The 13,070-nt window shown below is 40.0% G+C and overlaps 1 protein-coding gene across 3 annotated transcripts in view; it reads right to left on the reverse strand.

Moving 5' to 3' along the window:
* Window positions 1–13,070, reverse strand: part of LOC124170535 (myosin light chain kinase, smooth muscle-like) — a 98,625-nt gene that overhangs the window by 14,508 nt on the left and 71,047 nt on the right. For all 3 annotated transcript variants that reach the window (XM_046549321.1, XM_046549322.1, XM_046549320.1), the window contains 2 exons: window positions 7,030–7,218; window positions 3,566–3,706 (listed from right to left, as the gene is read on the reverse strand). In XM_046549321.1, coding sequence (XP_046405277.1) covers window positions 3,566–3,706; window positions 7,030–7,218 — 330 coding nt within the window. The remainder of the gene's footprint in view (window positions 1–3,565; window positions 3,707–7,029; window positions 7,219–13,070) is intronic.

The following is a 13,070-nucleotide window of genomic DNA, read 5'->3' on the forward strand; positions in this document are numbered from 1 at the left end:
ACTTGAAAAGTATTGCCTAATCATGCATAAAAGTTCAATTTAATTGACGTGGTGACATGATATGCTCGTTGATTAACTACCTGGATCCAGGTTCTAATCCCAGGGTGCCCACATTTTTCCAAGATACTTATTCTCAAGCGAGGAAATGTTTAGATTATTAAAGAGAATAATAGGAATTGTGCTTATTAATTTGCTTACCGAAAATAAGGATGATGATTATTTTACAAAATTTATGCTAGCAGCTATGACTACAACCAATATAGGACTCCTATTGAATTTAAATACTTAAAAACGCAATGACAATATAAAAGTGTGTCACTACAATAAGTGGTGAAATTTTTGGACCCTCTAGGTTTTGCATTCACAGTAGGGTATTACATCAACAAGTTCTCTTTTTCAGCCCACCGATTTATTAGACGAATCCGTTCTGAGAGATTAGTTGGATCGTTGCTATAATTGAGAACCAGAGAATGCATTCAACGCGAAACCCTAGTGAAGTACTATGTGATGATTTTGTTTACACTATATTTATAATTATGTTTACGCTATGTAACTCAACTAAGACAAGATACAATGACGCAAAAAGGTAAATTATCCAATACCGACTATGACAATTTTAAGGGAGGATGTAGTATAGGAATTAGGGAAGGAAGATTAAGGGTGGATTGGGTTAGCGTTGGCACTCTCACTCCATTAGTGAGTGACTCCGAGGGGTCACATATTCCTACTATCCATCCGACGGGCGTCGCACTGCATTTTTGGAGTCGTCCCATTGGCAAAGAAAAACTTTATGTACTTTTGTCATGGACCGCCTGTCACTCAGAATATGTTCTTCTTATATGACGAGTCCTGAGAAATTCAAAATATAGATATGGACATTGAATCTATACGCTATCATCTGCTTTCTTACACTAATATACGAGCATTCCCCTAGAAGAAAAGGACAACACTTCCTAAATTTTGGTATGAAAGACTGCCGTGTTACTTAATATCCACAAATATCTCGCAACTTCTTTCACTGAAAAATTATATCTATCTTATAAGCAACTAAAGTCATTCCGATTGCTCATCTGAAAAATATAATGCAAAAATTATCTTCTCTCGTAACTTAATTGCCTTACCAGTAGTTTTTCCAGGTAAAAAATTAAAATACTTCTTCTCATTTTCTATTTACGCATGGGAATAAGTTTCGATATTCAAAATGTAGGCACTACTTGTATTCCAAATAAACTTAAACTTGGGGAGTAACTGCTATCTCACTTTTAAACATTGAAAATGACTGAAAATACTTCGCCACCGACACAGAAGAACGCGAGGACGGATGGTAACCGTGACGCAAACGACAAAATTAACATTGCCGTATATATTTATGTATTTTACACTAGGCGATGCGGAATAAATATTGTAATATCATGCTCTAAATGCTCCGAAATTTTTATTTGTGCTATATGTGCTGTATGAGTTTACCAGACGACTCAGATGTTCCTCCCTCTTCCCGGCGCGATGGGTTACTCGCCGGAAAAGCCTTAAATTCTTCTCCACTTTCTTGGATAGTGGAATTGTTTTTCTGTTGAGGGGGAAGGTTCACGCGACCCTTCTACCTCTGAAATCCTGCTTAGGAATCTTGGCGAGGGTTAAAGTAGTCAAGTTACCGACTTTAGAAAGTGACCGTACTTTGTACCAGACTTTCCTTCGCGTTTCTTGCCGTCCATTTGAATTCTCATAGAAAAAGAGAAATCTGCGGCAAATGAAGCATCTTGGCGATGACTCTCTCAGGGGCATGAAAGTCAAAGGAAGAAGGCGTCGGGCGAAATGTGTGTTACGGAGATTGCGGGAGATAACTGCACACGACTGAAAATGTTAGGCGATCGGAGAATTGTTTGATCTGAGGTTTCCGCGGCGTTTCTTCATATGAGTCTTGGCTTCCGGGCGTTCCTCCGCGTTTAGAGGTCAAGAGTGCCGACATCTTCTGACCTGAAGACGCCAGCAGGATGGCTGGAGAAACTGTCGTCACTTATGGACATCTAAACGCGGAGGAACGCCCGGAAGCTAAGACTCATATGATCGGAGAATTGGTTGGAGAACCGCGTAAGGCTAATCTTAAGGTAGACTTGATGGTTGCCGGAGAAACTCCGTTTAAATGAATATGAGATTAAATCAACTTACTGTCAGCTAAGTTTCACAGAATTTTAATGGTACCGACACCAAATATCGGCAATGATTATAGCTCGAATCCGGAGTCGGTATTCTTAAAAGTCCGTGAAACTTACTGGATAGGGAGTGGACTTTCGCATTTTTTGGGGATTCCCGCGTCATGATGAGGAAGTGGGCGTTTTGCCGGAGACAGGGAATATTGGATGCATAAAAAAAAGGAAGTCACCTATGGAAATTTGGACCTTGAGAAAGTTTTGAACTGTTGCTCTGAGTTGGTTTTCATTTTTTACTAGTGATTTAGTTTAATTGCAGGCGAGTTCACTGCGTGCACCTAAATTTGACTGGATGAATGAATTACAAACGTTGAACCCACCATCCTATCGTTTTTACCTAACGGGCTGCAATGCCTTGGGATCAACCTTTTGAAAATGACGCCAACTTGTTGAACCGGTCTGGGTCGAGCTCGTTTGTGTTTGCAGCTTAATTCATTTTCACAAGTGATTTTAACACTTACGTTGGTCTACTAATTGACTTAAGGGAAAATGTCCGAAATCAGGAAAATCTGAATGCCCATCAAACTTGAGAAAAAAAAGTGACTCCATTACATACCGGTCAATTTGTATGGCATCGGTGGCGGCGGGGTTCCTCGCCTGTCCTCGCCTGTTAAAAAAGAGGTCGCGGGTTCGAGTCCCGCCTGGGTAAGTTACCCTTATTCAGGGTATGGTTGTTCGTGCATGTGCAATTGTTGAAATGTTTATTAAACAACGATGTGTAAGGCCATTGGATGATATTTTCGGTGGAATGGAAATAAATACATAAATTTATTGACTTGGCAATCATCTGTAGGGAGGAGAGAAGGTAGTCAACCCACTTATGGCAAAGAACGCTCTTAATTTCTTTCAGAAATATTAGTGGAAATGTTTTAGCATATTTACAAAGCATTTTTATTGTTTCGTGGATAAAACAAGAGAAAAACATTATTGTATAGGAACCATGCTTAATATTGGGTATCAATCTACGGGGCAACATCGACATGGCTGCGAAGTCAATAAAAAATCGTCATCGGGGACAATATATTTTTTTCCAAATTGATTTGCCATTCGGATATTGAGAAGAATAATAACAACAAAAATGAAATCTATCTCCCTCCCCCATCGACGATGCCAAGTCGTCAATCTACAAACCGGCCACCGAAATACTTACTTCTCCAAAGTTTCATTTGGCAATTCATTTTTCCTGCCTTAGGCCACGTTCACACGCGCTGTTGAGCGCATGGAAATCTCTTGGATTGGCATGGCTATGACACGCATGGTATCCTCGAGCAGATCCGGTTGATGGGCAGAAGAGAGCGTTTTAACCGGCATCGATTGGCTCATTAGGGGCCCTTGCTCACAATCGATCCACCACTCACCAGCACTGGCTTGAACGGAGGTTCCAGCTGCCTCCGATCGAGGCGCCACCAGTCGATCGGTCGGAAGAATGGCTGGTCGCAGACGTCGCCGTGAGGACTACATGAGGAGCCCAACCGCCGGTCGGAGTCCTGCGTCAGGAACTGCGGACAAAAGAGATGACGAGCGGTCAAATCTATCCAGCGTAGAGCCTGTTTTTCATTACACGAGTTTTAGAGATCGGAGAAAGGGATAACCTTTTTGGTATACCTGACACTAGCGCCACTGTGATGAATACGGCCGACTTCAAACTACTATATTAACTCCACCTTCTGGTGTTTACTTACTGGTTGGCAGGGTTTCGTGGATGCTGGTTTGCAGCGGTAAAAAGGCGATATAATGTAGTAAAACCGCTTAGTATAGTACATATTTTATCTATTTATAAATAATTATAGACAAATGTAATTTTTATTATTACTTAATAAATCCGATAAATAGCAAAAAACCAATGCGAATAAGCAATGCAATAAATCGGTTATAAACAAACATTTATACGCCATCAATAATAGGCAGGTATCCTCTGAGGTTATCTCTGCCTCCATTCGGAACGACTTGTTTTACACGAGGCATTAAATTGCGCATCTTCAAGCTGCATCTTTTCTCAGTTAGGCGTGCACTAATTTGATAATTAAAGCACAAAAAGTTTTGCCCCTTTGCGTTTATGCATTTGGACACGAGTTCATGCAATGCACGCCTTTACACGGTGTATTTTGAGATGCACATAATAGCTAACGCACATACGTTCAGTTTCGAAATAACGAGCCTTATATGAAACGAGTTTCACGTGCCGTTGTCCTTCGGGCGTCAACAGTGCTGCTTTTAGTGCTTATTAAATGATAGTTTTAATCGCGATTTTCCATTTATTTCAGAGCTAATTTTAAGATAAAATGATAGCCTAGTGGATAGCGCGTTTGGCTACTAACTAGATGGTCCCAGGTTCGAAACGTGGGTCCCGTGTACCCAAAATCTTCGATATGCAAGGTGATCGAGCGAAAAGAACAGGCTCTCTCAATTTGTGAATTTCACCTACCCGTGGCTTAGTGTGGGTCGAGATCTACCCTATTCAAAACAATCTTTCGGGTGGAAGCACTGTGTGAGGGAGGGAACTATTTAATGAGGCAAACGGTTTCGATTTTAACCCTTATCATTTTCTAGTCTGCTGATTTTTGCACTCCATTCTCTAGTCACTTTTCTTAACCAGTAGATGTACCCGACATGAAAAAATGCCGTATTTAGAAGTCGGTCATCCCATCATATAATTGGAAAATAGCAGAATATTGCGATTTTAATCACGAGTAGGCGATGGCATAATTCCACCGTATCGACCAAATAACCATAGCTTATATTGATTAATATGCTGGTATATTACGAATGACGGTAAATAATCCTAGAATAAGGACCAAAATGCTGGAAGTTCGAGGTGGCCCTGGGAAAGGTTTGGGCCACCCTAACCTAAATTTAAGCCTAAGACTTAGTCTGGGGCGGGTGAGCTCTTCCCCCACTTCCCTTCAGCCAACATTTCGGCCAAATATTGAGCAAGGGAAAAGAATGATATGCGGTTCCCACTAATCCACTAAGGGAAGATGTGTAGACAGTTAGCTCGTTTCGCCAAACCCTTTTCACTTCCAACACTCGTGAAATTAGTGTCAACTTAAGGGCTAATCATCATCTAAATATCACACTCAGCATGCTGTTGCCAAACAGGGATTTACAAATCTAAGTCTTGATTAAATACAGTCATTCCGACAAAAGGCGGCAAATTTCCTAACTTATAGGAATAAAAATGCTTCTGCATTATTACCCTCGAGGGATTTCTTTGGAGTCAACATGTTTCCCTCACCCATTTCCTAATCAACACATGTGATTATTATCTCTAGAGAGCTTTTCAGGGACAGAATACTCTCGATTGTGTGTTGTTGCTACACTGGGCTTAAAAATCGAAGCCTATGTTGATCTTCTAATTTCCGATAACTGACACTAAGCATCATCATTTGATCTATACTTAAGGTCGTTCAGATCCAAATGTGATCATATGGGTTAAAACCCTGAATATTGGAGGAATGTATAGAAGTGAATTTGTCTTGATATTTTATACTCCGCATTTAGGTTAAACTTGATTTCGTGTAAAAAAGGTATACAGTTATAAAACTTCATAGTGTCGATGATAGACGGTAGAATTAAAAAAAAATCAAAGGAATAAAGACCTTTAAATTATCTAGCCGTAGATAGATCTATTGTTGATATTTAGGATCTGAGATGTGTTAATGTTGAGAGTGCTTAAATTTACCAGTAGCTTTTCTCTTGGAGATAACCTTTCCTTAAAAATCTCTGAGCATTATTTTACAATGATAAGTCTTTGGGCTGGATAGACTAATGAGAATGTTTTGCGTGAGCTCTGATATGCCAGCGCTACCATATCTTACTGCTAACCAACAACATAAGCTAAGGATACAAAGAGTATAACCGTCAGTGCTGCACTGTGATATGCATGAACGACATTGACTGCTAATGGGAAATTCTATTTACTAGAGATTAAGACACATAAACAAAAGAAATATAAATGACAGTTTGTCTATGATTAGCAAACGCTTATCCACATCAGTTTCTGGAAAAATTACGCCAAATATTCAGCTATTCATTGAATGACAAGACACTCTCAAGTGTATGAGAACGATTGTACGAAAAAAAAATCCCCGTGATATGGTCATCAGATTGGCTCTGTCCTGGGCATTTCAATGCCTGTTTTCTTTGCGCGTGCCTTTTCTTAGTTCGCACGGATCCCTTGGTCTTGGTCAAACACACAGGTTTTTATTAGAATGAAAGCTGTAAGCATTACATGGAAAAGGGGAAATGCGAAAATGACCACGTGGTCCAAAACTTATGGTTGGAAACTATCATTCACAGAATCCTTTAGTTCACGCTGGAGCCAACCATTGGACGGAGGGGAAAGAGAATCGGGTGGTTCAGCCATAACTCCATTAACTTGCCCATAAGCTTGAAAAAAAAATGCAGTGTTCTACCATGTTTATTTATTTACTGCTACTACTCGCGGTTCGACGTTTAACACACCAGCGTGGGATATACCGACAATCCAGACCCTGCGATAATGGGCAAAACGTCAAGACCGGTGAATGGTACATTCGGCTGAAGGGAATTCGATGAGGTCTCATCATGCGAGAGGGGTGGGTCGTGGGCGGACACCTTCCTATTCTTTGGTGACCAACCATTCCTAGTATATCAACAGGAGAGCCCTCAACGTTGGGGCCCAATAAGAGATTGATCGTGCCCCAAAACCTTCGGGATGCGACCTCACGGAATTTCCTATAACCGTAGCATTATTTAAATATAGAGGCAAATTGCGTTTCGACCTCATGATGTTCAGATTGAGAGCCATCTCTGCGCTCTTAGGAACGTTCAGCGGTCTCACCTTGGATAGGATGTCGCGGGCCTCGTGCGTGAGATAGCGTGGGAAGACGGGGGCCTGGTTGCAGATGCACCAAAACAGCTCCTCGTCGTCGCAGCCCTGGAAGGGCGACTGGCCCACCAGCATCTCGTACAGCAGCACTCCGAAGGACCACCAGTCCACCGTCTGGTTGTAGCGGTAGCCCTTGATGATCTGTGGAGTGAAGCGAAGGCGCCACGTGAAGCATCGGCCACCAAATATGGTGCATTGGGGGCAGCGTGCATGGTGCACTGGGGGTAGCGCGTCAGTGTGCGTCAGTCCGTCTCCACCGCTCATCTTCCGTCCCTTTTTGTGATAATTACTAATTTTTCTCCTTCGAGTTGCAGGGATCTACTAATTGGACCAAGAAAATTTAAAGATGATTGCAAATTTTATAGTAGTATTAAGCCACGGAAAAATCTTGTGGTCGAGTGCGAGTTATGTATAATGGGATAAAATACGACAGCCGTAGAAAAATTTCTTATTTGAGACAAGATCCTTTCCCGGTAAATGAAATTTTTGTGAACCCGTGAGAGAATAGTGGAAACAGCGTGCTGAAAATTAAGTGGCTTTCATGGAAAGTTTATTTTTAATGCAAGCTGCCAAATAATGGGCAATATTGTCTCCATCAATTGACTAAGAAAAGTCAAAAACTGTGAATCCGCACTTTAAGGCAGTATATGCTTACCCCTATTCCCAATCAATTTAGCAACTGAAATAAATTTCTACTCTCCAAGGTTTTTAGATTTCCCGAACCCCTGTTTAAATTTGAACCAAGTGTATCAGTTTGATCAGAAATCGTGGAATGCGATAGCTGTTTATACACTTGTAATTCTATTATTCCAAATATATCTTCCATTTTGGCGCGGTGAACTCCTCGTAGGCAAAGAAAATGTATTATTTCAGTCCTACGGTGCTTTTGTGGTGTCTCGGAAAATATTCCTATTTGTGGAAATACCATTTCGTCACCAATAAAAATGCAGAAACATAGAATTGATTCATTTTAATTACTTAAGTTTTCTGAGACATTTTCTGACCGACCAACATCCTTCGGAATATTTATTCAGTCGTTCATGAGCAAGAGGATCCCCAAACAGAGCTCCCTAAAAAGTCTCTTCATTTAAAGTCTTCCTGTGAGCGGTGAGTCAAGGCTTCAACGCTCAATTGGTATGTTCAATTTATTGACGAGCATTATTTATATTCTTGGAAGGAATTGAACGATTATTTTGTTAATCTACGAGTTCTTGGTTTTAACTGCTTCGATAAACTGTTATGGTTTTCCTAAATGTCTTCCAGTCGACTTTTATCTTTGCAGCTTTTTTTACCTACTTCCTCATAAATGAAAATTGCACAGGATGCAATAAATATTATAAACATGAGTAACTAGAAAAATGATACTGATTTTATGGTCATTAATCGTTAATTGCACTGATTTTTCGAGATTTCCAAAGTCTCTGACACCGTCGTGAGAATTGCCGTAAGTGCTGTACAGGAAGATATGAAATTTGTGATAGTAAGACATAGAAATCTAACAAAAGTACTCTTAAAAGGTTCGAAAAATATACCTTGAATGCATGGCTAAGTAAATTATTAACGCAAGGATATTTCAACCAGAGGTGACGAGGAGAATCGCATTCTTACAGAACAAAATATTTTTGCTCCTGTTAACTTTTCCTCCCTACTTCGTCTTAAATTAAGGTCCCTCAACTCACTGGACCATTGGGGTTGTATCAGCACAGTCGCCATATATTTAAACAAAGCGATGGAAACGATTAGAAACGAAACAGGGTAAACTATCTTAATATTACACACAAGAAAAAATATTGCTTTCCTTGAATTTCCTGCTGAAAATCGAAAGGCACACAAGACTGATCTCTTTTTATATTTGTTGACTCAAAAATTATTTAAAATGGTATCAATCTAAGAGTCACGATAATTTGCCTTTTTTAACGGTAATACAATGCATCAGAGTATTATCGTTGCATAATTAGCATACCAGGGCACATGATGCATCTGAAGTAAAAGTTTATGCAGCAGGCCCCTCAAGAATGTATTCCGAAGGACGGTCAATAACTGGTTTCATGCTAAGTAAACATCATCGTGAAATCATTGCTGATAGCTTTAGCTACACTTTCATTTTCCCAGACCTTACAGAAACATTAAAATTCATGATACTCATGTGCTGGAATATTTCACTATCTAGAACTGAATAGTTTTTCCTGTTGCTTGAAATTTGATTTCCATGGCTATTACAATTCAAAATATTGCGGAGAATCTTGCCGTTCGTTAAGCTTCATAATTGTTTAAATGTACCATTGTGAACAGCAGCCAATCGACGACCAACTAGATATTTTGGCGGAAACATTTGGGAAATGGCATGACAGAGAAGATTTCCCTCTTCCAGGAATGGAACTGTACCAATGGCCACCTTATCCCCGACCTTCCTCTTCCTCACACCAACAATCCTTCGCCTACTACCTTTGGCCTCGCTGAATCCACAATATGGTCAATAAATCCCTGACATTCGAGCGAAATAGAGAATGCGAAATATTTATATCTTCCACGTAGCTTACAGAATGATTGAGAAAATAATAGAATTTCCATGGTGCTTGTATTTGCTGCATATGAATCCGAAAGATCATTAACTGTGTTCATGGGTCTCCATCTCGACAGGTCGTTCTTCGTCTTTTTTGCGACGAATTACTCCTTATAAATTGAAGTTGAGACTTTTAGAAATATAGAGTAGGCATTTTCCAACATATTCCTGTATATTGAATATAAATAAATCACCTCTGAGAAACAAGCAGAGTTTTCAAATTCGAAGCATAGGAAAATATCCGCAATGGTCTACCAACCTTATCTTTGAAATTTTACAGCGATAGCGTAATTTGCCTTCAACTTTTACATTGAAAAAGCCATTAATGAAATCAAAGAAAAGGAATTGGGAGTGAATATCCATGGAGAAAAAATTAGCATGCTAATATTTGCCGATGACATAGCCGTTATAGCAGAAACAGAGAAGGATTTGAAAAATATTCTGGTTAATATGGGTAGGGTAATGAGTAGATATCAACTGAAAATAAGCACGAAGAAAACCAAGATCTTAGTATGCAGCAGAAGAGAAGAAGTCAAGACCAACATTAAAATAGGGAGGCAAAAACTGATAGAGTTGGATGAATTCTGTTATTTGGGAAGCAAGATAACTAGTGACGGGAGAAGCAAGAAAGAAATTATCAGCAGAATAGCCCAGGCAAAGAGAGCATTCCACCAAAAGAGAGACCTGCTTACAGCGGGAAACCTAAATATGGAAGTAAAGAAACAATTTATAAGAACCTACATCTGGAGTATGCTCGTATACGGAAGTGAGGCATGGACAATGACCGCAGCGGAGAAAGCAAGGATAGAGGCCTTTGAAATGTGGTGCTACAGAAGAATGATGAAAATCAAATGGATCGACCGAGTTAGTAACGAGGAAGTCCTAAGAAGGGTAGGAGAGAAGAGAAGCCTCATGAAAACCTTAATAAGAAGACGGAACAACCTCATAGGCCACATCTTGAGACATGATGGCCTGATGAAGACAATCGTCGAAGGACAAGTGGAAGGCAAGAATGGAAAAGGAAGACCCCGAACAAAATATATGGAACAAGTAAAGAGAGATGTGAAAGAGAAGAAATACGTAGGTGTGAAAAGATTAGCTGATAGGAGAACTGAGTGGAGAGCTGCGTCAAACCAATCCTAGGATTGTTGACCAGTGATGATGATGAGCGTAATTTTTAAACGTTTAATGCGTCACGAAAAAGGACAAGTACAAGGGTAGTAAAGGAGTGTTCTAACTTCCTTAAATATTACAAATTCATCCGTAAAATATTAATATTAGCTCGACTGTTACTGCCGTTCGACGGCTTGAGATTGTCACAGTCCTTGTTGCCGTTGCTGCAAGTTCGAAAATTACCTTTGCTGTGTGATGTGCCTCATTGCACGCTGCAAAACCTCCCTTTTCCGTCTCGCCCGTTGCAATCCTTGAAAGTGAGATCGTTTCACCAACGGCGTGATTGTTTATTTTCTTGGAAGGGAGTAAATGATTATTTTGATCATCCAGGAGTTTTTGGTTTTAACTGCCTCGATAAACATGAATGGATTTCCCCATGCCATCTGGCTATTTTTGCTTAAGGAATCTGTTGGTATTCTTCTCTTTGGAAATGGAGATGCACTAAATTCATCAAGTTTTTCGTATTGTAATTCACATACTTTTCCTTCAACCATAGACATGGATCATTGCTGACTCGATCATGATGATTGCAAGAACTTATTATGAGTGGAAACTACAAAGTAAGTTAGCGTCTTTGAACCAAATCTGCATCCCAAACCATTGTAAAAAATTTGAAGGTAAATTCTTTTCGTAAGATGTACTTGTTTTTGATCGAAGCCGTATGTGATACATTTGACGGTACGTTGAGTGTGATCGCTCTGCTAAAAAAATTACGCTACTATGGCTTAGAATTTACGTCGAAGAAAAGCATTCTGATGAAAGCTGAGCCCAACTTGACCTTAAGTTTACCTGGAGAGTGCAACAACGATACTTTCATCGTGCGAATCGGTCATTTTAAGGAAGCGCGCTGTCTGCCGTGTCGGTGGCAACCACGCGCCTCTTCTCGCCTCCCCCTCCCACGACGGAGCGGCCGGTACGCGCATATAAACATGTAGATAAATAATAAGTAATATTGACGTTATTATTGATATTTAATATAAATTTTATATGTACTTGCATTACTAACATTCTACGGAAGACAACAGCACCAATCAATTATCAATTTACCCACTGGTTTCGAAGTTAACAGAGGTTTGCGTTGTTCACAACAACTCCGTTAATTTTAGTGGTATAAACAATTTGTTTTCAGCAAACAAATAATAATAAATGTGGCTTCTTTATATCAAAATTGCAAGTTATAGGAACGAAAACTACGGGAATTTTAAGCGCTCAAAGTTGGACAACTTGATTTTACAAGCAGAAAACGGGTACTTTTTTGAGAAAAAATTAAGTACAGGAAATATTATTGAGCCAAAGATTTTTTAAAGTACATGATACAACGTAGAATTAAATTCTTCTTCGTATGATTTTTGTTGCATTGAAATTGATTGCTTCGTTTAGACGATAGAGCTCCTCAAACTCGGGTATCTTGCTTTTTTTTTACAGACAGTAGTGTTGCTGATGTCCGCATCTTAGCCCTTCTAATCCGGTTTGCAGACGCGAAAGCACTTCTGCTAGCTAGTGTTAACAAGGGTGGCCTCGATTTTGGCGCAAGCGTTGAAATGGCACCGAATAATTCTTGACGCACTCGTGGACTACTCGCGTAATCGGCCGTTTTCAACGATAGCGTTTGTTAACATGTTTTTTTTTCAATTTGAAATAATAAATAAAATTAAATTAATGCTCACTCAGAAAGAAAAGAATCACGAATATCATGAAACCAAATTATAATTAGATCTGATGCTTTCCCGGCGTATGCTGGTAGTGAAGGCTGTTCGGGTGGTCCACCGGGTGAGAGGAGATTACCCGATGGAGCACCCGAGCAGCCTTTACTACCATATTATAAGTGTTTCCCAAGTGAACTTTTTACATTTTCCACTATGCCGAGGGTTTCGATGTGGGCCTTAGTATCCGCGCAGCCACCTTGAGCGCACATACTCAGCCGCATATGTCCTTCCTGTTGCTCTCCCATCGCAGCTCCAACAAACCTCGCTTCCCTCGGTCGTATAACTAGTTTCTTTGCAAACATTGCTGGACACTGAGTTCCCTGCTACCGCAATATTTTACTGCTTCGATCGTATCAATGAAATATCTGAATTACGCGTCGTTCACGAGATTGCATCCAATGAAATTCATGGACTCGATAGGAGCAGTTTTTTCGGAAAAATATAGCTGTGGGAATGTCATATATTGCGGGTGTTTGTTTACTTAAGTTTGTTAAGCTTGTAATCCCTTCCATGGGCTGTTGTAAACTCAACGTATGCCAGGCGTAGAGTTG

This window comes from Ischnura elegans, chromosome X (genome assembly GCF_921293095.1).
Source record: "Ischnura elegans chromosome X, ioIscEleg1.1, whole genome shotgun sequence".
In the NCBI taxonomy this organism is placed as follows: Eukaryota; Metazoa; Arthropoda; class Insecta; order Odonata; family Coenagrionidae; genus Ischnura; species Ischnura elegans.